This window comes from Exophiala viscosa (genome assembly GCF_022695815.1).
Source record: "Exophiala viscosa unplaced genomic scaffold EDD37scaffold_1, whole genome shotgun sequence".
NCBI classification, from domain to species: Eukaryota; Fungi; Ascomycota; class Eurotiomycetes; order Chaetothyriales; family Herpotrichiellaceae; genus Exophiala; species Exophiala viscosa.
In genome coordinates this window covers 3,161,354-3,183,882 of record NW_026944353.1, presented here as the reverse complement: position 1 = coordinate 3,183,882, position 22,529 = coordinate 3,161,354, and the positions used below count along the sequence as shown (strand labels likewise).

The window sequence follows — 22,529 nt, the reverse complement described above, 5'->3', positions numbered from 1 at the left end:
CGGGTGCATGGGATTGCCTCTGCAATGAATAGAGAGGCTTAGACATTGGTGGATGTATCTGTGCACTGCGCAACTACTCAGTAAGTCAACCCAACCTGAAGATTCACGCTCTGGCGCACGACTGACATTGAAGAAGATGGTTTCATCCCTGCCCAGCGAACGAACAAGCGAACGGCCGAGCAAAACAGCAGACTCGAAAGGCTTTTCCTCCGCACAGCTGATTCAAACCTCAACGCCAGTGACCGCCATGTAATGGCGCGCCCGTCTCTCCGCTCATGTGGCTCCGGGAGGACGTCGAGTTACAATATACTGGTCAGCAGTCGAAAGTCTATGAACTAATTGCATCAATTGAGACATCTGACCGTACAAGACAACGGCATGAAAGGCATGGCATCCAGAAGCCCGCAATGATTATTGAATCCCGCGATCAAGCCCTGTCTCGACAAGAGAAAGCAGCACCGCGAAGCTGGTTCATCGAGTTCCTCGAAGAGCCTGCGGCAAAAGTTCAATCTATGTTTCGTCTCGGCTGGCGAGACTCGACTTCGTCCTCGAAGCGGGGACTAAGAGAAGGCTGCACTTCTCAGGAATGGGGAACATATCATGCCACTGGCCACTCCTGGAGCATGGATGGCCCGCGCGCGAAACACGCAGCGCAACTTAAGATCTCATCCGAAGACACCAGATCTTCCAATGGTCGAACATGCATATGCTACTGCATTTCAGCTTACAAGCACAACAGCTTATATTTTATATTCATGGGGACAAGCACGATCTATGTTGTATGGCCCATTGATGACCAAGGAGGAGCTGTGGCAATTGTCAGCCGCCGGAGTCTGTCCAAGTCAAGCGCAGCCAAACTCAGTGAAGCAATCGTGGCATGTCTTCATCACGCCATGAAAGAGCGAACCTACCGAGGCAAAACAATCTGAGCAGACATTCAAGAGTATCGTCATCAGCAGCAGTAGCTGAACACATGTGCAGGATATCAGAACCGAACCAGTGGGTGGATGAGCTAGGAAAGTACTTGTGATGAGCGGCGGCGCCAGCGCGGCGGTCAATCAATAGGTGACCATCTCGTTTGGGCTGCCCCGCTTCCACCTCCACAGCAAGAATGGAAGCGAGAATCGCATCCCTGGGCACGATGCGTCTTGGAGCTGCAAGCTTGTTGCAGTACTGACGCAATTTTTCCAAACCATAGATAGAGCCTTATTCATATATTTGAATGACTTGAGGACATTCTGGAGAATGGGTTATATTCTACAGCACTGGTTAGAGTGTATGATATGACCTTGTTCCTGCTAGAGAAGGTGTTACTGAACTGAACTATGGTTGCAGAGGGAAATCCCTACAACCGAACAGACTTCAACCCCGGTCTGCATGATTGGGTCCCCCAGTGGCACCCCAAAGTTCTTTCATCGAACCACGAGGAAGCCTAGAAGCCACCCAGAAACCACACGCACCGTAGGGCCTTGTGGCCCTTGCACTTTCTCGCCTCTATTCGCACATTGCACTGATTCATCACTGATTCCACACCCCCCGCCAATGTCACCAAAAGGCTACCGATTCTCCATCCTCCCAATCCTTCTTAGTACGAAGCTAAGTTACGGTTGCGTGCCATGAACTCACCTCCCGGCACTCTCATGTGAACAAAAAATCTCCACTACCAACGCTCCAGCACCACCACCTCCATCTTCCCGTGGGCTTTGGCTTTTGACGACTCTCCATCTCTAACTCAATGACGACCCGACGGTGATTTTGAACATTCACAGAGAAATGACAGCAGACCTCGTCGCTGCTGTCGCTGTACAACCCAACTCAAGATGCTCTCCCGCATTCCCCCACAAACCCACAATAGCTACTCCGATTACCACGATTATGGCCAGAGATCCGACATGATCACGTCTCAGCCCCATCAACTCTCCTCGATCCTGCAACAGAACCCACAGTCGTACGAGAACGATAATTTGCAAGCTGGTCGCAAGAGGAGGGAGTCGGAACTCGATGCAAACGCCTTCGCTGAAGCGGCGGCCGTTCGCCGCAGGATAAGTCGAGCTTGTGACCAGTGCAACCAATTGCGCACAAAGTGTGATGGTAAACAGCCTTGCGCGCATTGCACCGAAAATTCTCTCGTCTGCGAGTATGCTCGAGCTCATAAGAAGAGGGGCCGCGCTCCGAAAAAAGAGGCAGGAGATCAAAATGAGGAGGCAATCTTTGCGGATTCTCAACCGCCGCCAAACAATTCCTCTGCCATGCACCAAACTGCAGGTACGCGCAAATACTCGAGCACATCATATACAGGAAGAGAGGGACTGGTCGAGACAAATGGTCTACCCTCCACCAACACCCCTACCAGCGCCACCTTCGATACTGGTCACCATCAAAACAACTTCTTCAATGGATTCGACCCGGCAGGCACGATGGGCCTCACGAACGGAGGGCAAATGCACGATATCGACCCCTCCATGGTGCCTCAGATGAATACGCGTGCCATTGATTTTGCCATGCCGACTCAAGCCTTCAATACCTCGGCATTGGACTCAATGCATGTTTCGGGTGCGGTCCAAGGTTTTGGATTTCCACTGGGAGACGATTACTCGGTAGCGTTCATGGGAAAGGCGCCCATGGTCGAGTCGCCAGACTGGTTGGCTTTGACCTCTCCCATGTTCGTCCATGAACCCTTACCAGCACAGCCTCGCATCACCGATACTCTGAGGTACCCTGTACTACGTCCTCTATTGCCTCATATTGAGCCAATACTTCCGCAAGCTCTGGCTTGTGACTTACTGGAACAATATTTTACGAGTTCAACTTCTGCCTACCTCAGACCCGCTAATCCTTATGTCCTTGGATACATTTTCCGCAAGAAGTCAATATTGCATCCGACTGACCCTCGACCTTGTACGCCCGCGCTTCTTGCTAGCATGCTATGGACCGCTGCTCAGACAAGCGACGCACCCTATTTGACCAGCCAGCTGGATGCCCGGGCCCGGATTTGTCAACGCCTACTAGAACTCACAATCAACATGCTGAAGCCCTTGGTTCACAGTCATCCGAATACTGCTGTGGCGACACCCAATCCCAACTATCCCCAGATGGCAGTCAACGATACTGGACTGGGCGCCTTGGTGGTGCCAACTCAAGCAGGCGGGAACGGGGTAGATCACGCACAGGTTGATAATCTCGCTACTTATATACATTTGGCTACCGTGGTGTCGGCCAGCGAACGCAAGGCGGCCAGTTTGAGGTGGTGGAACGCGGCTTGGTCGTTGGCGCGTGAAATCAGGCTTGGCCGTGAATTACCTCCTAACCCCACCGCGGAGGACGGAGAAGACAGCACGACAGACGCAAACCCGGGCGAAGGGCGTAAAAGCTCGGTGGATGACAGCCGCGGCAAGCCTTCAGGCTATGTGTCTGAGGAGGAACGGGAAGAGCGACGGCGGACGTGGTGGCTGTTGTACATGCAAGATCGGCATTTGGCGCTGTGCTACAACCGACCCATGTTCTTCCTGAACAAGGAATGTGAGGGTTTGCTCCAGCCTCTTGACGACGAAGCCTTCCAGGCGGGCAGGTTTGACAGGGCATCCGATTCCGCGCACCGAAGGCGTGGGTTGAACATCGAGTGCACATCACATAGTGTCTTCGGGTATTTCCTACCCCTGATGGTCATTCTGGGGGAAATTCTCGATCTGAATCACGCACGCAATCGTCCTCGGTTCGGGCCTAGAGCTAAGATGGCCAAGAACTGGGACGAGCATACAGACGAAATCACACAGCAACTGGAGGCTTACGGCCAGAGTCTGAAGGAATTCGAGGCGTCTGGGGGGCATCCAGTGGACGGCAGCCACAACGATGCCGTTACGCCGTCAGTGGTATCTGCAGGTACCAATGAGTCGCACAGCGCTGCTGAACTCGCGCTGCAGACCAAGACGGTGGTGGCATATGGAATGCATATCATGCACGTGCTGCACATCCTCCTGACCGGCAAATGGGATCCGATTGCGTTACTAGATGACAATGACCTGTGGATTTCGTCACAGTCGTTTGTGACAGCAACTGGCCATGCCGTGAGTGCGGCCGAGGCAGTATCCGAAGTCATCGAGGTTGACCCCGACTTGAGTTTTATGCCTTTCTTCTTTGGAGTGTATCTGCTTCAGGGCAGCTTCCTGCTGTTGTTGTTTGCGGATAAGCTCCAAGGCGACGTGAGTCCGGACGTGGTGAAGGCCTGTGAGACGATTGTACGGGCCCATGAGGCGTGCGTTGCAACGCTGGACACTCAATATCAGGTATGTGTTTTGAATCGAGTTGATCATAGCGACATTTGACTGACTTTGATGCTTAGCGAAATTTCCGAAAAGTGATGCGATCGGCTCTACAACAGGTTCGCGGACGTATCCCTGAAGATCTGGCCGAACAGCAACACTGGAGGCGAGAGGTCCTCGCCTTGTACAGGTGGACAGGCGACGGCACTGGCCTTGCATTGTGACCACAACTTACTGGGCTAATATGGTAATGTTTTGCGGAGTTTGCACGATTACCTCGTGTATATAGGATACCCTTGCAGCATATGGTTGATGGCATGAGTTGACGGAGATCTATCCCAATGATGATTACTAAGGGACAGGTTATGTATATACGAGATTTGATGAAGGTAGTAAAATTGGTCCGGCATGGTGAACACGCGTTCACCACTGGAAGTAAATGCAACACACAAGGTATACAGGTTTATGCCTCGGATAAGCCTCCGTGTTTGTATCATGAGCTTCATGTTTTTGGAACATGGACTTTGCCTAGATGAGATATTGTCGTAGGTACTCCGTATCCTAAGTGGGCTCAAAGGAAATACCCGCATGAGCATCAACTTCTGCATCGGAGCTAAAAGTGTTACTGACCCACTGCGATATGGTGTTTGATCATTTGCGACACCTCGGTGCAAGGATGTAGATATCATGCATGGTAAGCAGTCAGCAATGTGGAATGGTCTGCTCGACTCGGTCAATGGCCGACGCAATGCGGGAATGAGGCTGCACCTGGTTGGGAGCAGTATTTTGACTCATCAACTTGGGTCGTTTCCAGGTCAGGAATGTTGCAGGTTCGTCGATATGCCCTGGAAACATCTCGAGCAGAAAAGACACACGGCACGCGACGCTTCGTCATGTTGGTGTAAGTGAGTGCACCAAAAGCAATAGTCGTTATCGCGGTTGATGAATTTAATCTGGTGGCGGGCGCCGTGGCAGCCTCATGAGGGGCAACGAGGCCAATCGCACAATTACGGGACAGCGGGATGCCTGTTCCCCCTAAAAGTGTGTGGCTTGGTACTTAAAAAGACGTCGAACTAAAAGATTCTGGCACCCAAGATGGGCGGCCTCCCGCCCGGTGATTGGAGAAGGTTCTCTCTAAAGTCAGACATTGCCCAAACCCAGCCAAACAACACGAACCTCCACTTGATCTCTCCATCCCATCTTAGGTTACACTCCGGCCATGGCGTCCGTCATCCACCCAGAGGAGAAGGGACGCTCCAGATTCAGAGACAGCCGAGTCCAGAAAGATTCGTGATGAGAAGAGCGGGAGAACAACAACGCCGGCAAGAGGCGAAAGCAAGCCACAACCAGCAGCAACACGACAAGCGTTTCGCTTGTGGAAGCAATGGGAATCACAAGTCTACGAAACAGACTAATGACAGCCCGACGCAAGATGCATAAGTTACCTAGCGGTGTCAGTCTGAAGAGCGTTGATGGCCTTCCCGGCACCCTTCACCGCGGTCAACCTCCTGTCGACCTGTTGCCTCTGCCCCTCCTTAACGACCTCCCCTATGACCACTCACTAACCACCAACATCTTATCGTCGCATATCATCTCTGGCTGTTTCTTCCATTCTTTGATCATTTCTTTTCCATCTTTTCCATCCTGCGGCAGTCGATATACGAAAAGATTACACGAAGACTATCGTGTTTTACCACCACGCGATTCATTTCCACTCTGTCGGGTTTTGCCATCCTTGTTTCGCCGACAACCCAAACCGAAAGCCGCGCTCGTCCTGAATTGCGCTCACCGGAGGATTCTCCATTGAATTTCCCCTACAGATCATCTCTTACTTGACCCTCTGTACCTGCAAATCAGGAACAGCCTCGGCGGATCGAATTGCGGTACAGAGTACATTCGAGGCTGGCCTGATTTATCCAGCATCGCGCCTCGCGAGCCTGAAAAGCACCTCAACGAAGAACGCTCCACCATAACCAGGGCCCGCCTGCTTCTGAAATCCAGTCGACTAGCCCTCATTACAGAGTGCTGATATCTCCCACCTCGAGAGGACTTGGGGGCTCCTTTCCCCTCGTCCACAATTGCCAGCCATGCCAGCAATGACGGCGGCCCGTGCAGCGGGTGAGTTTTCATGTCTCAGCTTTGGAAGTTTACCTTGCAGGTGTCAAGTTGCGGCAGCGTCATTCCGGCTTATTTTGGGTGCCACTGCTTCCACGCTACTGACATCTGCATCTGCCCTTCTCCATGTTTTCGGACATATTTCCCAGCCTTGCATATCACTCCCCTAATCATCCTATGATTTCTATATGGCATCACTAACATGTGTTGTTCGCAGCCCATGCAGATGACTTCGACATGGCCAAGCTATCAAAGTCGCTGAAGCAACGGCAACGGCATGCTCGTCGTAACAGTGCCAATGTCGCAAAATTGACGCCAGCCGAAATCCGATCGCTGAATAACAAAGGCCTCGACTCCACGACTGGAAGTCAGTCCAGCTCGAATTCGGTTTCACCCGTCAAGTCACGGCGTGCAACTACTACGACTCCACCAACCACTCCTCCCGAAAAGGCGTCTGCCTACCAGGCACAGAGCCACAGAAACTCCGTCTCTCGGAACTCGACCGTCGATGTCCCCACACCTCCTCACACGCCCAATGGACATCGAAGGCCATCGCAATCAAGTACACGCAGCCACAGCCATGGTCATCATTCCGATCAACCTCATGGTAACGGAACTATTCACGCTCCTCGTCCTAGAGGTTCTGCTCACGCCGCTTTTGTGGCGGCTAACGGATTGTCTCCACGACCATCAAGCTCCGGATCGTCGACCTATCGTGGGCTTCAAACTTACAGGGGTCCGGAAGTCACTCGAAATGGGTCCTTCAACATGCTTCAGCGACCATCTTCCAATATTGTTACCAACCCGCTTTCTTACTTTTCCAGGCCCCGGCAAAGCGTGCTTAGTGCATCGCCGGAGCGGTCTCGCAGCTCTCAGGAAGTGAGCATCTATCGTGCCCAGAGTTTGCGGAACGAACGTGATAATTCAATCTCCAACATCAGCGCGGCTTCCTCGCGACCCGCCAGCCCTCACAGGCAGAGCGACTCCCCGGTGTCCATGATGCATGAAAATGAAAAGTTTACAGTGCTCAATCCAGCGGATGATCCACACAATCAGCCAAAGGTTTCAAGCGACGGCGAGATACCTGCGATGAATGAGAAAGCAGTCAACACAGCACCAGATGAGAAAGAAGCGTTTCCTCCGTTGCCAGTACAACGCGTCACAGACCAGGCAGAGACACCCAAAAGGGAGAGCAAGAAGAGGTTCACTCTTTTTGGGGCGGAAAAGGGCAACCAAGACGGAACGGACAGTACTAATAAGCTGAAGAAGTTGAGAAGACGGTCTCTGCCACTCACCGAACTCCATCAGCCGAAAAGTTCTGAAGTGGAACAATTGCCATCCGAAGGCCAAGCCGCGGCGTCGAATGAGGAGCTCCATGTGGATGGTGCCCAAATCGAGGAGTGTGACTTTGCAGCTCATCCGGCAGTTCGACCTCTATCCCTTGTCATCCCTGACGAATTCAAAGGCAAGGAGAGGGAAATTGATTGCGGCCCAGTCTACGCTCGTTGCTCTTGTTGTGGCAAAATCAAACGTCCACCTGGAGCATCCGATCTCAGTCCAGTCATGGAAAACGAAAACCTGCGGACAAATTTCAGCTTTGAAATCGAAAGGACGTCTAATAATCCCGCCAGACGCAGCTCGGACAGCAGTCGAGGGAAGTTCACACCTATAATACCGATGGTAGTGGCCGAGAATGAGACCCGCCAGGCCAGCATCGAACCATACAAGACTCCTATCGAGCCGACATCGCACCAACGACAGGTTACCAGCCCAGGTCCCAGCTCCAGGAAGATGAATCCCCATCTCGCCTCGCCGCCAAAATTCGTCCGATTTGTAAGTCTCCACGGTCGAAGAAATGTTGATTCCTCTATAATCGACGAAGAGGACGAAACGGAAGTGGTCAAGGAAACGCCGTTGGTAGCCGAGCGAACCCATGTTCATTTCGCTGATGTGAAGACGCATGAGTTTGGAGTGTCGAATGAGATTGTGAATGGTCAAGCCATGCCTGAGGCCCAGACGAACCAAGAGACGGCGGAAGCAAAGCTCGAGGACCAACATACGAACACTGAACTGGTGGAAAGCACCCCTAGAGCACCATCAAATGCTGGATCCGAGTCTGATGCCTTCTTCACGCCTATGGATGGTGCTACGCCTCTCGACGAGGATCCAACATGCGAGATAGAAGAGGAAAACGAGCTGAAACAGAATTCTCAAGGCAGGTCCTTGCTTACTTTGCCACAACCATCGTTCGGACCGCAATTTACTCGCAGCAGCGACTCGCTAAGAGATTTTGTCCTACGAAGCGGCAGTGTGAGGGTGGCGGGTGACAGGGAGAACTTGCACGAGCTCAGTAAGCAGGTGAGCAGGGAAAATGAAGTCATGGCTGTATGAAAGAGGTGGATAAAGTATGCTGGTTGTCATGTGGCTGTTGATGTGCATGTTTTCATGATAGCGTTAGTGGATGCGAGCGAGCGAGCAAGTAAGCGGGTTGTTTGCGGTTGAATCAATGCAGAATCACGATAAATATGAGGCTCAATGAAATGATATTTTGACGACTGACTTCTCTGCGAAGAGAAGTCAGAGATGCATACCGTGCAAAAGCCTCATGGCAGCTTGATTGGTGCAAATATGCAAGGATGATGTTGGCCACAGATCTGAGCCACGATGGGGCGCACTCTAGATGGCACCAACTCTTCCTGACTCAAGATCAGAATTCATCTTCCAATTTATGCAGAAGCAGCAAGTTGTCATTGACCGAATGGACGGTAACAAGCAGCATGTCTGTCATCGGTATCTCGCCGACGGATATCATCACTGTCGTCAAAGCTTTCAAGGACGCAGCAACTGCACTCACACCAGGTCCGGATGGCGCAAGGCAGCAATTTCACGATGCACAGGCTGCACTCTCCTCCCTCGAGCTGATGGTTGCTGGCTTGAAGGGTTCTATACCTCCCGCAAGTTCAGCAGCCACGGTTTACAACGATCTCCTCGAGCGCGAACGCCGTTTTCAGGTATCTCTGGAGCCATATGGCAAGCGGCTGGGACCAAAATGCGGAACGAAGTCTTGGATAGCGATAAAGCGAAAGCTGCAGTATGCTTTCAGTGGAGCTCAGAAAGTGCAAGAGCATATCATCAGCACAAAGCCTGGGGTAGATGCTGCACTTTTTCACACCCTAGGGTTGGCTGTTCGTACTTGCCCACAACGAGCTACTGACAGATCGAGACAGGGCCCAGAATGACCTGGCCATCAAGCACCACGAACAGACAGTCCAAACCATGCGCCAAAGTACCACGAGTGTGACTGACAAGATCGATGCATTGGGTCCGGATATGATGTCCCGGCTATCTCAGGTCATCAGCCCTTTTCCCCCGCAGCACTCTGATATTATCAAGGGAGCGATCGCATCCCACCTGGAAGATGTCAAGCTTGATCTCTCTCAGATCAAGCAGGCGTTGCTCCCTAGCAGCGGCCGGGACAGTATCATGGAGACCGACACCTCCCAATTTCCTACAGATGCTCAGTCGGCATCGGGGTACGAAGAAGCCACCCAAAATATGGGATCAGAGGCTTATGCCACGAAACAGAGACCTTGCCAACACTTGAGGTCGCCTAGCAGGAGCCGAGACCAGCACGCCCTTCCTAGAAGGCTCGAAAGTTCTGCGTCCACGAATGCTTCTAGACTAATGCTGTGCTTGTTTAGTGTGTCTGCTGCAGCGCTTTATCAAAACCCTGCAACAAGAAAAGCACTTGTGTGCTGTCTTCATGCTTACCATCACGATCCAATGTCCTTGACGTTGCTCCTCTTGACCATCATGTCATTTGCCAATTGCTTTATCTCACTGCCATATCAAGTGTCTTTGTTGACAGACGAATCCATATTGTTGACCACCGCGCTCGGGGAGCCACTGAAGGTACCAAGACATTACTGGGAATCTTTTGACATCTTCCACGCCTTCCTTAGGACCCACTTTGAGACCAGGCCAGGCAAGACGTACGTCAGAGCCAGGAGGTACAGGATCCTGTTAGGCGGAAATACTGGCCAGGTCTTAGAGATTGCGAAATGGCAGCAGGTGGTTTCGGCGCGCATGAAGCTCGTCATGGCTATGCTATTGGAAAGCATGGACGACGATTGTCCAAAGTGTCAGCATCCGCTCGAGCGTCGTAGCGCTTCTCTGAGCTACTGGTAGGCGCTCTTGGTCATGGCTATGGTTGATGCATGACACACTGACGTTTCGCAGCGCCGATTGTGACAATTGGTACCAGGCCATTGACATGACTCAGGACAAGGGCGGATTCCATGATTCGGACTCGGGATCCCTCGATGACACATCAGGCTCATCACATCCCTTGTCACCAAGTCAGTCTCTCGAGCACCTGTTCTTCCGATTTGGACCTCATCCGGATGAGCTTCGATATTTCGTGCACATGCTGCTCGCGAAAGATACTGAGCCTGCTTGGGGTCAATTCGATGACAAAATGACCATGGAGGAAGCTGAGCTTGGAGATGTCCTTCTCGACACTCAGAAAGGACTGACTTGCAACCGAATATGGTCAGTGAAATCTGTATTTGGCCGTCCAAACTTCGCTAAACCTCGTTTCAGGGACCGTCTTCGATCAATGGAGAAGTTCCTTAATGGCGAAATCGATATCGACAACCTCTGTACCGAGCTACGTGCAGTAGCGAGGTGTTCTCAAGGCGGTGCGGTCGTGCACAAAGATGATGTCGACAGGATATTGGCTTCCGCTTAGGCAAGGCCGAAGCATCTGTGATTGTGGTGTAGTGCTTGCAACGACTATGATGACAAGTGCGTTTACTCTGAATGGCTGCACAAACTACGGCTGAATGATCAACACTCACATGCTATCTAGGGGCTATGCCCGTAGGAGAATGTGCATCCATGGCCCCGAAAGCTATTGAAATCGTAGCCAATGGAAATGATACAATGGTGGAAAGACGTACAAGGCCGGGCTCACGGTTACCAAACCAATGCCTATGACACTACTCCTACTTAGTGTGGTACTGTACTTAGGACTTCCGTCGCCCACGTTGTTTCCCCACAGCACATTGCTCAGATAGCCTAACTTCTCAAAACCTTTCGTCTACCACCTGTCACGACTTGCTTTGCTACATTATTCTCTCACTCTGTTTGTGCTGCCATCTCAATCTGACTGTTATTAAGGCAGCCAAAAGTCTGCCTTGAATCACCCCATTACCCCCTTAGCCCTCTTCTATTCTGCCTTACATCTTACAATCATGCATCCAAGTCCCGCTTCCGTTACCTGCCTGGTGTCCACATGCCTTTAAGCCAAAGGCTGTGCAGTCGTACATTTGAAGCCTCTGAAGTGCGGGGGCAGCCATACCACAGATACTGATCTGGTGGTGATGGTCTTTACGCCGTCATTGGCCGCCTTACCTGACCTCTGCAGAAGGCTGCCTTCTTGAAGCCACAATTTTCTCCTTCACGATTCTTAGCCCGAACAATATGAAGCCCGTCGAGGCTTGCGCCGCCTGGCACAGCCTCATGGCCACAATCCACGGTTTTCCTTGGGCCAAATGGTATCCTTGTATGCAAATGCTCCTAACAAAACAATGTTTGTCATGACAAAGCTGTCGGCCAGTGGCCCACGATCGGTCGGCGTTGTACAAATAGATTCGCGTCATTTCCATCACTGATCCGAGTTCAACCACTCAATTTCAGTCTTTGAACGCGTACAGTGATTTGCGACCTACCAGCGATCCAGCTTCAGATGTCCGGACGCTCAACCTGTGTACCCGTCACGCAACCTGCCAAACAAGAGAGAATCTGTGACACCACAGCACATGGCGCCGACGGCAGTGTGGACGAAAGCCCGTCCGACGCAGTCAAAATACACTTGCAGGGGCTCTTTGCAAAGGAGATGCAGAGCGCTGCACAAGCGCGCACCCACGAGAAAGTTGCTGTTCTTCTGATTCAATGGGAGCCCGAAGGTGAAGATTTCCTGGATACACGGGAAGAGGTATATTCCATGTGCATCTAGCCGTCTCATACTTACGAAGATAGGTCGAAAACCTCCGGGTCGTGTTCGAAAATATCTACCACTTCTCTGTGCACCAAGCGACATTGCGTACAAGCCCAACCAACTTTCCCAAGAAGCAGTTGAATTATCACATCGCTAAGTTGATCAACGAAGAGGATGTGGGAAATGCTCTGTTGATAGTATACTATGCTGGTCACGCAATTACAAAGGAGGGTGAGCTGTGGCTGTCAGGGTAAGTATACCTCTCACTATGATACTCAAAGCTCACGATGTCCAGCGGCAATCCAAAAGAGCATCTCTCCGACCATGAAACCCAGATATTGTGGGACGACGTTGAGCGCCACCTCGTTGATGCGGACGCGGATCTGTTGGTCATCTTTGATTGTTGCTATGCCGGAGCACTGGCCTACGATGCTCGAGCTCCCCAGTCTCCCAACAGAATATTCGAGTATATTGGAGGCACTCTACGCGACAGGACTGCTGAGGGCCCCGGAGAGACGTCTTTTACGAATGCACTCGTCTGGGCTCTGAAGCAACTCTCGGAGCGTGTCGGCGGCTTCACGGCTAACAAACTGGTATCGGTGATCCGGGACGCTCCCTATTTTCGCAAAACAACACAAGAACCGATATGGTCACCCAGAGGCGAGGCCGAATCGTGTTACATGCTGAACATTGTCCCTTTGACAGCCCAAGGGCCTGTGCCAGAGCGTTCAGATGTGTACCGCAGAGAAGACGCGAAAACAATTTTTCTCGACCTGCAGCTTTGTTTCGACAAGTGTCCAAGAGATAAGGACATCGTAGGGTTGACCACCACCTTGAAGAATTTGATTCGTCGAGAAGACTTGCCTTTGAAGCAAGTGCGATGGAGAGGCTTGTCCAATGTCGACATAAAGCCCGACATGCGCGACGTAGCATGGAAAGTCCTCCAGCAGGTCAAGCAGCGCAAGCTGCACACTCGCAGCCATATCGGAAAGGTTTTAACGAGCGGGCCGATAGGAGAGACACAGGAGGCAGGAAACAATGGTCATCTGGCCAAACAACGAAAGATCAAGCTAGTTGGGTGGATGAATTTGCGATCCTGGCATCACTATGCGGCTCGAGCATTGAAGTGCACTACATGGGATTTTGTCCAGCAGTGCCTCTGGTCGGGTTCAAAGCGGCATGCAGGCCCATTAAGATCTTGATGTCAGTTGGGGATATGGGTTTGATCAAGCGAGGAAATAGATTGCGTCTTCCTGTGCTGTCCCTTCGACCCACTCGTTTGCTAGAGAGATCGATGCGGGCGACATGCTTCAGTTCTTCCGATGGATGTGCCCTAGACTGCTAGGAGCCTGCATTGGTCCTGGGAACACCATAGATCACAAATTCCGGTGGCTATTCAGCGACATCTGAGGAAGAGCTCTTAGGCTGACCGGTGTGATCTAGCAATGCGCCTGCTGTACGAACGCGGCTAGTATGGGGCGTTCGTGGGCTTGCCCGGCACAGCCATGCACCCCTCTCGTCTGCACGATCCCTGCATCTAAAGTTGTCGAGATAAGAGCACACGGAGTTTCACCTCTTGACTTCAGCCTCACCCTCTCCGAGGCAGTGTCCAGGGCCTTGCATGTGCCAATGAGCCTATATTAAGGTGTTGCATGACCCAATTCTTGGGCGTGACAAGGCATACTTGAAAGTCTGCCTCGTCTAAACCGCAGTACATCGAAATTAAAGGTACCACCATGAACAACCCGTCTGAGGTAAGCCAACCATTCGACATCGGGCCCCGCAAGCTAACCTATGACTTCCGACACGCAGCCAGAAAGAAGTCGAGAGCGGTCGCACGTTCAGCCCCAGGACAATCCCACAAAGGTTGGTCAGATTCTTTCCGGTTGAGTGCCGAAGATGAAGTCTCATCAGCTCTGCAGGACACTCAGCAATACTGGGTGGACGACCAGGTATTTTATGAGCAGAGAGGATGGAAAGTAGTCAAAGTCGTGGACGACGATTCGACCTGGAAGTATCAGATCAGACTGCTTGTGAGCAAAGGCGCTGCTGAGGAAGACAATTTCGTTGCACAGGAGGACCTAAAAATTCAGCGTCGGGGAAGCAACCACCCTGGACCTGTGAAATGAAGCTGAGAATCGCCGAATTGATGGGGCCATTTGGAGCGACGTCTGCGGAGTATAATTCGTAGGGTTCTCAAGCAATCACGTAGATGTCTTGTCGAGTGGGCGCTAGCTAGAGCGGCCTGAAAAGTAGCTGCCGCATGCGTACAGAAGGTTGGCCGCTTATTGGGTGGTCATGCTGTCCCTATTCATGCGGGCGCCGCTCCTCAGCCTGATGGAAGCGGCATTGGGATCCTGCTGTCAATATCACGGGTGTATAAAGGACTGAGGATCTCGAGCCTTCCGAACGAACATGATTCAGCATGCCCTCGGTGTGAGGCTGCGTCATAGTCATGGGTGGCACAATGTCTATCGATCTGGAGAAGGGCAAAATCGAAGATAAGCCAGAGACGACCGTTTCAGAAGAGATTGTCCAACCTTCACCGTCAGACAGGCATTTGCGGCACCTAAAGGATGGCCCCAAATCGCCCGCGACCGACGCGAGCTCTTCGACGACACTCGTAGGTAAGGCAGCAGCTCGGAGTCTCCTGCCAGCGTTGCTGGTATAGCCGCAATCGTAGCTGACTGTTTTCACAATCAAGCAGGGTCGAAGGGCTTTGCGGCTTTCTTCGCAACCTTGCGCGAGGTCATAGTCTCAAGAAACTCCCGACAGAAGTCGGTTGCAGCAGCGAAAGAGACGAAGAAATATAATGTACGACAGCGTAAGTGTCTAATTAGTGGGGAATGCGCACTTCATTCCACTAGAATGCTGTCTGACAACTTATCTGCTCCCAAAGTTCACAAGATGCCAAATGGTTATCCCAGAGTCGCAGCTTTCCTTGACTCAGACGAGAACTTCATGCTCTACAGGCGGTTCGGGTATTTGCAATCGCGACTTCTGCTAGAAAAACAAGATGAGCTGGGCAAATTGGAGTGCGACCTCGACTTTATGGATCGACTGGAGTTCGATGAAGACGTTCGTAAAGAGGTGCTGAGGACGCGTGAGTTTCAAGGGCAAGAGAGGAAGGATCTCTTGCAAAAGGTGGAGAAGACCTGGATCCAATACTGTAAGCTTCAACCCAGAAAGCAGTGCTTGTTCTGTCATACACATCGAACTCTCGACTCCAGGTCGCTGATTTTAGCAACTTTACTTTTCGACATCTTCGTAGCTAATGTGCTGAACTGTTTGATAGCAAACCTTGTTGTTGCGGCCAGGGACATGACCGCGCTCAACAAACCTACCTCCAGCGAGTACGATAGCTTGTGGTGGTGGATGCGCGACAACAAACCACTCTATGCTGGAGATGCGATGTTCGTTCGCGAGAGAGAGGATTTGATCACCTTACGCCCGGGGAGGGAGTATGCATCGCTCGATGCAATGGTCGAGAAGATGCTTAGATGGCTTCCATGGCCGGCGATAGGGGTGAGTTGCTTTCATTTTCACGATCAAGTTCCTAGGGATCCTGTCTCTTGCACAATATATCCGATCCTCTGCATACTCTCAATGATATGCTAACGACCGTCTCTCGTCCAGAATCTATTTCGTTCAAAGGTCAGTTCACCCCCATTTCACTCATACATGGCGCTTTGTATTGTCCTCTTCCGTTCGCCCCTCGACGGAACTGAGCCAACTAAGAAATGGTCCTTGGGTCGACGTTGACATGCAGTACCGCCACCTGGCAGAGACTCCATGGCGCCCGATATGAATGCTTACTCTCATTCCTTTCCCAGGAAACCCGCATGAAAACTGAAGGCGCAGGTGATGAGCCAGGCAACGGCACCGAAGGCGTGGTATACTATACCCGCCGTCGAATCGAAGGCGTGGTCAATACCATCATGATCTGCATGGTTCTTGCCATACTTATCATCCCTGTGTACATTTTGTTTCACCTCAGCGAACGTCCTCAGACCACGCAGAATACCGCGAAATGTATTGGTGTTTTGTTGGTTTCGACACTCGCGTTCGCCGCGGGTGTGAGTCTCTTCTCACGGGCAAAGAGGCATGAAGTCCTCGCTGCATCAGCTGGGTATGACATCATAACTCACTTGCGTCGGAGTTGCTGATAGCTAACACTTGTACAGATACTGCGCACTCCTCGTCGTGTTCATTGGTAATGTGGGAGGTGGACATGGCTACGGCTCGTCGTTTGCAAACTCGGGTTGACTCCCAAGTCTGGCGGCTCACGTAGGGTGCCGTGATAGAACAATCTGGTTCGGAAGGCACTATAGGGTAATCGATCTCATAGTAATAATAGTGATGGCTCATAAGCCCTCTGCACCTGGCGAGTTGAACGCTGTGAGATCACCAAGTTAAGTTTAGGTCTAGTCTAAGTGACGTGCAGTACTGTAGTCTATCCGCGCCCCTAAATCTCAAGCCTCGCGATGTACAGTGTAAGAATAGAGCTATGCATCGTTATCGTATCAATCCACAGATAGCTAAATAGCACATGGCGGGAGAAGAATACAACCCTATGGATCTCCACCTATGCGGGAATCTTCACCATTTTGATCGATTCAACCCAATCCAGTCGCTCAAACTCAGAATCTCAAGGTATTTCCACCCTCTCATTACTACTCCCCAGCTCACTCCTACCAACCTGCTTCTTCAGAACGGGATAATTCGAGAAATTGCCATCCGCAGGCATCTCTTCTCGGGTTGAAGTGACCGACATTTCAACCGGGACACCCTTGTGGTTGTCGCCGTCAAGGTGATTGGTGCTGCTCTGCTGTGAGCGACGTCGACTCCTAATAACGAAGAATGCGACGCATGCCAAAACAAGAGCGCCACCAACGACGGAACCGACGGCTATGCCTGCTTTTGCGCCGGTGGACAAAGACGAGGAAGAGGGGGTCGATGATGCTGAGGATGAAGCCGCAGGCAGGGATGATGATGTGGTGGGAGATGAGGTGGAGCTGAGAGTGGTCGAAGATGACAATGAGGACGTGGACGAGGTGGTGGTTGAGGAGCCGAATGTGAAGCTGGACGTAGACATCGGAGTCGGATTCACTGTTGGATATAGGTCCGTATCATCAGCTTTTGGTCCTTCGTCTTAGGCACCTCATAATGCCCCTCCAGGTTTTCTGGAAGGCTATGTAGAGATATGGGAGTCTGACCTACCGGATTGCGACGTGCTCGTGACATTACTCACACCAAGGGCGTCCAACTCAGCGCTCACGGCGGCGGCATCGGAGACATTGTAGACCGGACTCACGAAAGCGCTAACGCAGACATCATACTGATTTGGCGACGTTGTGCAGGTCTCGTCAGATGTGCAGCACCAACCTATTCCATCCGTTAGTACAGGAGCCCGAAATTTTGGCTTTTTGACCCTGACAACATACTATGTGTTACGAACCAGGACCTACGGCCAGGTCATGACCAAGAGCACGTCAACCCAGGAAGGAAAGCCTAGCAACGAAGGTACGTGGGAGGTAACCCTAAACAATAGGGAAAGAAGGCCATAAGTCACGTAACCTCCTTAGGGGCTCTTATAGCTCTTAGGGCTCTAACTATAAAGCTAGTAAAGCTACGTAGAGCCACAAGGTATTTACCCTATAGTTACGCCTATATAACTTATACTCCTTATATAGCTTCCCTTCGTAGTTAACTTCGTTAACGATTATACCTATATATTTAAGTATTGATTAGTCTCGCTCATATCATAAGCTTGCCCTCTTACCGCCATACCTTAGTACTTCCCCCTGCTTAGGAACCCCTTGTCTCGTGATACCCTAGTGGAGCGATTCATAACACTATGACCCTTGTTACTATATGTAGTCTGATCGTCTCCTTCGTCCGAGCATGATTCGCCCCAGGTCCAGCAATTTAGGCTAGACGCGGGACACGCGTACAATCGACTTGTCTCTAGTACATACGCACAAAGACCACCGTCCTCTGTGTTATGTTGTGCCGTCAAGTAGGCTCCGTTCCACGTGCAGACGTCGAGTACTGGACTGTAAAAAAACTCAACTTCGTATTGGCTTAGGGCAGGGACTGAATATGCTAGAAGAGTGAGCCAGCCTACGTACTGGCGATGGGTAGGAGAGAACATAATGGTAATGGTAGATGCTGCGGAGTCAGAGCCAGGGTGGTCTTCGACCTCCTTGCAGGCTGAAGAGAAAATTCGATATATATAGCGTTTTGTTCACTTTGAATGCCGCCGAAGAAAGGCAACCATTTCCAGTCGGAAGAGACAGCGGATCCGCAAGCATCGCATGATGCACATGGCAAGCGACGAATTTACTTGGCTGCGGTGTAAAAGTGGAGTTGATACAAGGTATGGCTTGTTGGAGCGGGAGGCCTGAACCGCCCTGATGGTGATCGGCAAACCCTGCTACATGGTTCAGATACAGCCACCGACTCCAGATTATCTGAAATAAGAAGGTGCTACTGCAAGCCTCGTTTTTGTTTACCGGCAAGGAATCTTGAGCCTTTGGACATCTCGTATCACACCACAGGGCTCCTGGAAGTGTAGCGACCCAGAAGCAACATGGGGAAAAGCTACCGGTCTGGACTGGCCCAACCGCTGCACCTGACTATCGAGCACAGTAAGTAGTCGACCCTGGTTTCTGGGCTGAGGACTATGGACCTATCGAGATCAAGGCATAAGTACTGTGGTAAACCGCTCGCACAGCAGTTCGATTCAGTGGATCTGTATGCATAACGGTATCTTGTAGCGCTAAACGCTCTTTCCTTATTATATTAGCACAGAAGCGAATGAGCAGGAGGTATCTTCATTGTTCTGTCTATAACCTCATGGTACGTTGCGAAACCATTCTTGAGCTTGATGACTCATATGTAGGGGTTACAGACTTGAGGATTCGGATGGTACTAAATTACTGATCGAGCATGCACGTCACAGTTAAGAAATCGCCGGTCAAGGTATTGGAAGAGCAAAAGAGCGAGGAGCCAAACAGCACGAGTGCTAGGATCTATTTCCCCGATACTAATCGCCAGCCTGACCACGGGAGTACGAACCCATTCCTTCTGCTGCCCATTGGCGAGTAAGCCAGACACCATCCGTAACGCGGTGGCCGCTGAAACAGCGTCCCTATTCTCAGTTGAGGGTGACTCGCCTGTTTACCGCGTTTCTAACGTGTTTTCTACGAGGACCGTTTCACACTTGGCCTCATGGCCACGATGCAGGTTGTTCAGTACTCGCTGCATGCTAGTCGAGACTTGGTCTCACCGGTTTTGGAAACCTCGTTCTCTGTGAGTTCAGTGAAATGTCATGTGGCGGTTGGGCCCTTTGGCCTGCTCCCATCTACAGAGTGACTACGCGAATCAGGAGGCGTTTTGAATAGAGTTCTCGGCAAGCCATGCCGCAGGTGAGGCTGTACGCAGAACAGTAGCTACTCGCGAGATCCCTGCTGTTTGCCACCTTCCGATGATCCGAACGGTGTGTCTCTTGCTATCAGATACCATACCATGCGTTGCGAGCTGGTCAGGCTGGCCGCCTTATATTAGCGAGTTCGCGTAAAGGAATCTCCGGGTTTGTAACACTTAATTAATCGATCGTAGACCCGCCGGGCGATCTTTGTTCCCCGCAATCTCCAGAAACTCGCAAAGGTTGAGGATTGTCCCTTTGACAGCCTGACTGTCTGTTCCTGAAACCAGCGATCGATACGCAATGGGGGAATAATTGAAGCCAGTCTTACTTGACCTACAATTCACACAGCCCAGCTGGTGTTCAAGCATTGTCTAAGTAATGTTGTGGGATGACTAAGTCGAGATTGAGTTTGACCTTGATCCACCCACACCCCTGAATCTCCAGCCTCGCGAGGCACGTGCACTTGCCTGTCAATGATGCAAAGTGTGGTGTGGCTATTCATGATCACAATCATTATGGACCACGGACAGCGAGCTCGGTAGCACGTTCAAAGAGAAAGATACACATACACTTCTTTGAGTAAAGGGCGCTATTGTGCTAGTCTGAATAGACACACTCCACGCATTGTCCATGTTTCATGCCCACAGACGACCCCTCGTCTCCCTGCGCCATGCTTTGAAAAGACGCCCAATTCCATTCAGCTCATACAATCAACATATCATCGTCAGTCAGCCACTGCCCTGTTCTTTCTGCTCGATGTGACGGGAAACCGCCCGCACCGCACTGAACACTTTTTTGAGGTCCTCAATAATCCGTGGTGAACTTTCTCCAGTGCTTGCCCTGGCAGCATTGAAACTCAATCTCGCACTCGCCCTTCTTGTCGTCACGATCATGAGGTCTTGCTTGAGCCCAAACCCTCAAATCCTTCTGCATAACACCGTCCGGTCGAAACACTACAGGCATTTCTTTTCGCTCCCATTCGCCGAATTTGAGGTGGAGTTGTCGAGGGCCTGTCACGCGGTCTCCGAAGACATGTTTCCAGACTCCGCCCACAAAGCGCTCTATGTCTCTAGTAATGGACGGTGGATGGAACGTGAGCTCTGTTTCTCCGTCGAGGAACGCCCGCACTATCGTCTTTGGAGACAGGTCGTTGAGATCAAAGGTTCCTCCGCAAGCATTAGGTCGTTGCACGGCGTGTTCGCCGGCGAGTTCCTCAAGATCAAGATCTTCCATGTCCGAGTCAGGGTCTATGTCGTCATAGGGTCCGGGAGCGCTCTGCATATAAGCCATGCCACAGTCAAGATAGACATGGAGGTTGTCCAGATTGAACAACCTGAGTTCATTCATTGTGTCTTGGTAGTCCTCCATCTTCAACGCGCTTGTGACCCGGTTTATGTCAAGGGTGAGACTCTTCAACATCGGGCACGTACGTCTGATGAGCTGAAGGTCGTGTACAGAGAAGACTCTGCCCCCATCGTCATTCATCTCTTCCTCGCGCATATGCAATTGCAGGTCTCGTAAGGTAGGACCATGTTGTAGGATGGTAAACAGTGAGACTTTTCCCCTCCATGACCACAGACTCAAGGTCTGCAAAGGGTTACAAGTGGCAATGTAGTGGTCGACGGCTTGCGCAGTCGCTGCATCGCAGCTCCAAGGGCTCAAATTGAGGCTGACATGTTTTAAGCTCCTCAGCACGTCTGCAGCCTTTGCAAAATAGGATGCGGACAATGGACCTCTGGTGCACTTGAAGGTTTCGAGGAGCGTGAGGTCCATGAAGCGTGACCAATAGTCTAGTGTTTGCGCAGCAACTGGCCAGCCATCTAAGGAGAAATGACGAAGGACAGTGTTGGGCTTCGATTCTGGCCATGTTGATATCCACTGCCGAATCTGTGGAGCACTGATGCCGAAGGACGTCAAGGACGCATGTTTAAGGTTTGGTGCTCTATTGATGATAGTCACAAACGCCCGTTGATATGATTCCGCGGAATGCGAGCCGCGCGGAATGTCCATCACGAATGTCGTTAGACACGTAGAGCCTGCCAGTGCCAATTCTGCATTCGATGGGATTTGGGTGCTGTACGGTCTCCGATTGTAATGAACCCTAAGTTGGCATTGAGGGTGTTGTTCTCCAAGGACTCTCGTTACTTTGCTTGGTGGTGGATAGGCGTCCAGCCAGGTTAGAGACTTGAGGTTGCTAGCCTGACACAACAGGTCCCGCAGCTGGGCAACCGCTCTCAATGCAGTGGCTCCATTCGCTGCAGACGTCTCCTGTCCCTTTACAATGGTCAAATGGCGTAGACCACAAAGTGCAGCTGGAGATTTCAGATTTTTCAATCGTCGACCACAAGGATCGACGAATGTCTCTCGATCATGGCACCACTTGAGTGTTCTGTGACGGTATTTCACAAGGTGGACTGCGTTGTTGAAATACTGATTGACTAGGACGATGGCTCGGGTGGTCTTTGGCGATACATCATCGACGTAGGCAAAGATGTCGGCGAGGATTTCGATTTCAAGATCGACAATGTTCGTAGGAGAGGTCATGGCGCCGATCTGACCGATCAGTTGAGAAATGCAGGTTTGCGGTGGATGATGGGTATCATCATAGATGAAACTGAAGCGAACGTGAGTTACAAAGGCAGTGGACTTGGGAGAAATATTTGAGATCCAAGGCAAGAGAAGAGAAGAGAAGAGAAGGAATGTGGTGAAGAATAGAAGTGAA

At 51.3% G+C, this 22,529-nt stretch overlaps 7 protein-coding genes across 7 annotated transcripts; 6 read left to right on the top strand and 1 right to left on the bottom strand.

Annotated features, from left to right (window-relative positions):
- Positions 1-22: 22 nt before the first annotated feature.
- EDD37DRAFT_59924 (uncharacterized protein) lies at positions 23-994 on the top strand. The gene is made up of 2 exons (XM_062814614.1): positions 23-80; positions 137-994. Exon 2 carries the CDS (start codon positions 276-278, stop codon positions 927-929), a length of 654 nt encoding a protein of 217 aa, XP_062675493.1. The 5' UTR covers positions 23-80; positions 137-275; the 3' UTR covers positions 930-994.
- Positions 995-1,549: 555 nt separating this feature from the next.
- On the top strand, positions 1,550-4,507 carry EDD37DRAFT_59888 (fungal-specific transcription factor domain-containing protein). The gene is made up of 2 exons (XM_062814613.1): positions 1,550-4,283; positions 4,340-4,507. Exons 1-2 carry the CDS (start codon positions 1,821-1,823, stop codon positions 4,481-4,483), a joined length of 2,607 nt encoding a protein of 868 aa, XP_062675492.1. The 5' UTR covers positions 1,550-1,820; the 3' UTR covers positions 4,484-4,507.
- Positions 4,508-6,354: 1,847 nt separating this feature from the next.
- On the top strand, positions 6,355-8,938 carry EDD37DRAFT_617453 (uncharacterized protein). Its single transcript, XM_062815732.1, has one exon. It carries the CDS (start codon positions 6,612-6,614, stop codon positions 8,763-8,765), a length of 2,154 nt encoding a protein of 717 aa, XP_062675491.1. The 5' UTR covers positions 6,355-6,611; the 3' UTR covers positions 8,766-8,938.
- A 172-nt stretch (positions 8,939-9,110) lies between these two features.
- EDD37DRAFT_617446 (uncharacterized protein) lies at positions 9,111-11,406 on the top strand. Its single transcript, XM_062815731.1, has 3 exons — positions 9,111-9,552; positions 9,602-10,558; positions 10,614-11,406. Exons 1-3 carry the CDS (start codon positions 9,152-9,154, stop codon positions 11,122-11,124), a joined length of 1,869 nt encoding a protein of 622 aa, XP_062675490.1. The 5' UTR covers positions 9,111-9,151; the 3' UTR covers positions 11,125-11,406.
- A 444-nt stretch (positions 11,407-11,850) lies between these two features.
- EDD37DRAFT_59818 (uncharacterized protein) lies at positions 11,851-13,844 on the top strand. The gene is made up of 3 exons (XM_062814611.1): positions 11,851-12,372; positions 12,417-12,625; positions 12,671-13,844. The coding sequence occupies exons 1-3, from the start codon at positions 12,124-12,126 to the stop codon at positions 13,575-13,577; spliced, it is 1,365 nt and encodes a 454-aa protein (XP_062675489.1). The 5' UTR covers positions 11,851-12,123; the 3' UTR covers positions 13,578-13,844.
- An 823-nt stretch (positions 13,845-14,667) lies between these two features.
- EDD37DRAFT_59820 (uncharacterized protein) lies at positions 14,668-16,780 on the top strand. Its single transcript, XM_062814612.1, has 7 exons — positions 14,668-15,002; positions 15,080-15,199; positions 15,275-15,544; positions 15,671-15,900; positions 16,012-16,029; positions 16,209-16,504; positions 16,560-16,780. Exons 1-7 carry the CDS (start codon positions 14,831-14,833, stop codon positions 16,639-16,641), a joined length of 1,188 nt encoding a protein of 395 aa, XP_062675488.1. The 5' UTR covers positions 14,668-14,830; the 3' UTR covers positions 16,642-16,780.
- Positions 16,781-20,374: 3,594 nt separating this feature from the next.
- On the bottom strand, positions 20,375-22,524 carry EDD37DRAFT_59805 (uncharacterized protein). Its single transcript, XM_062814610.1, has one exon. It carries the CDS (start codon positions 22,349-22,351, stop codon positions 20,612-20,614), a length of 1,740 nt encoding a protein of 579 aa, XP_062675487.1. The 5' UTR covers positions 22,352-22,524; the 3' UTR covers positions 20,375-20,611.
- Between the last annotated feature and the right edge of the window lie 5 nt (positions 22,525-22,529).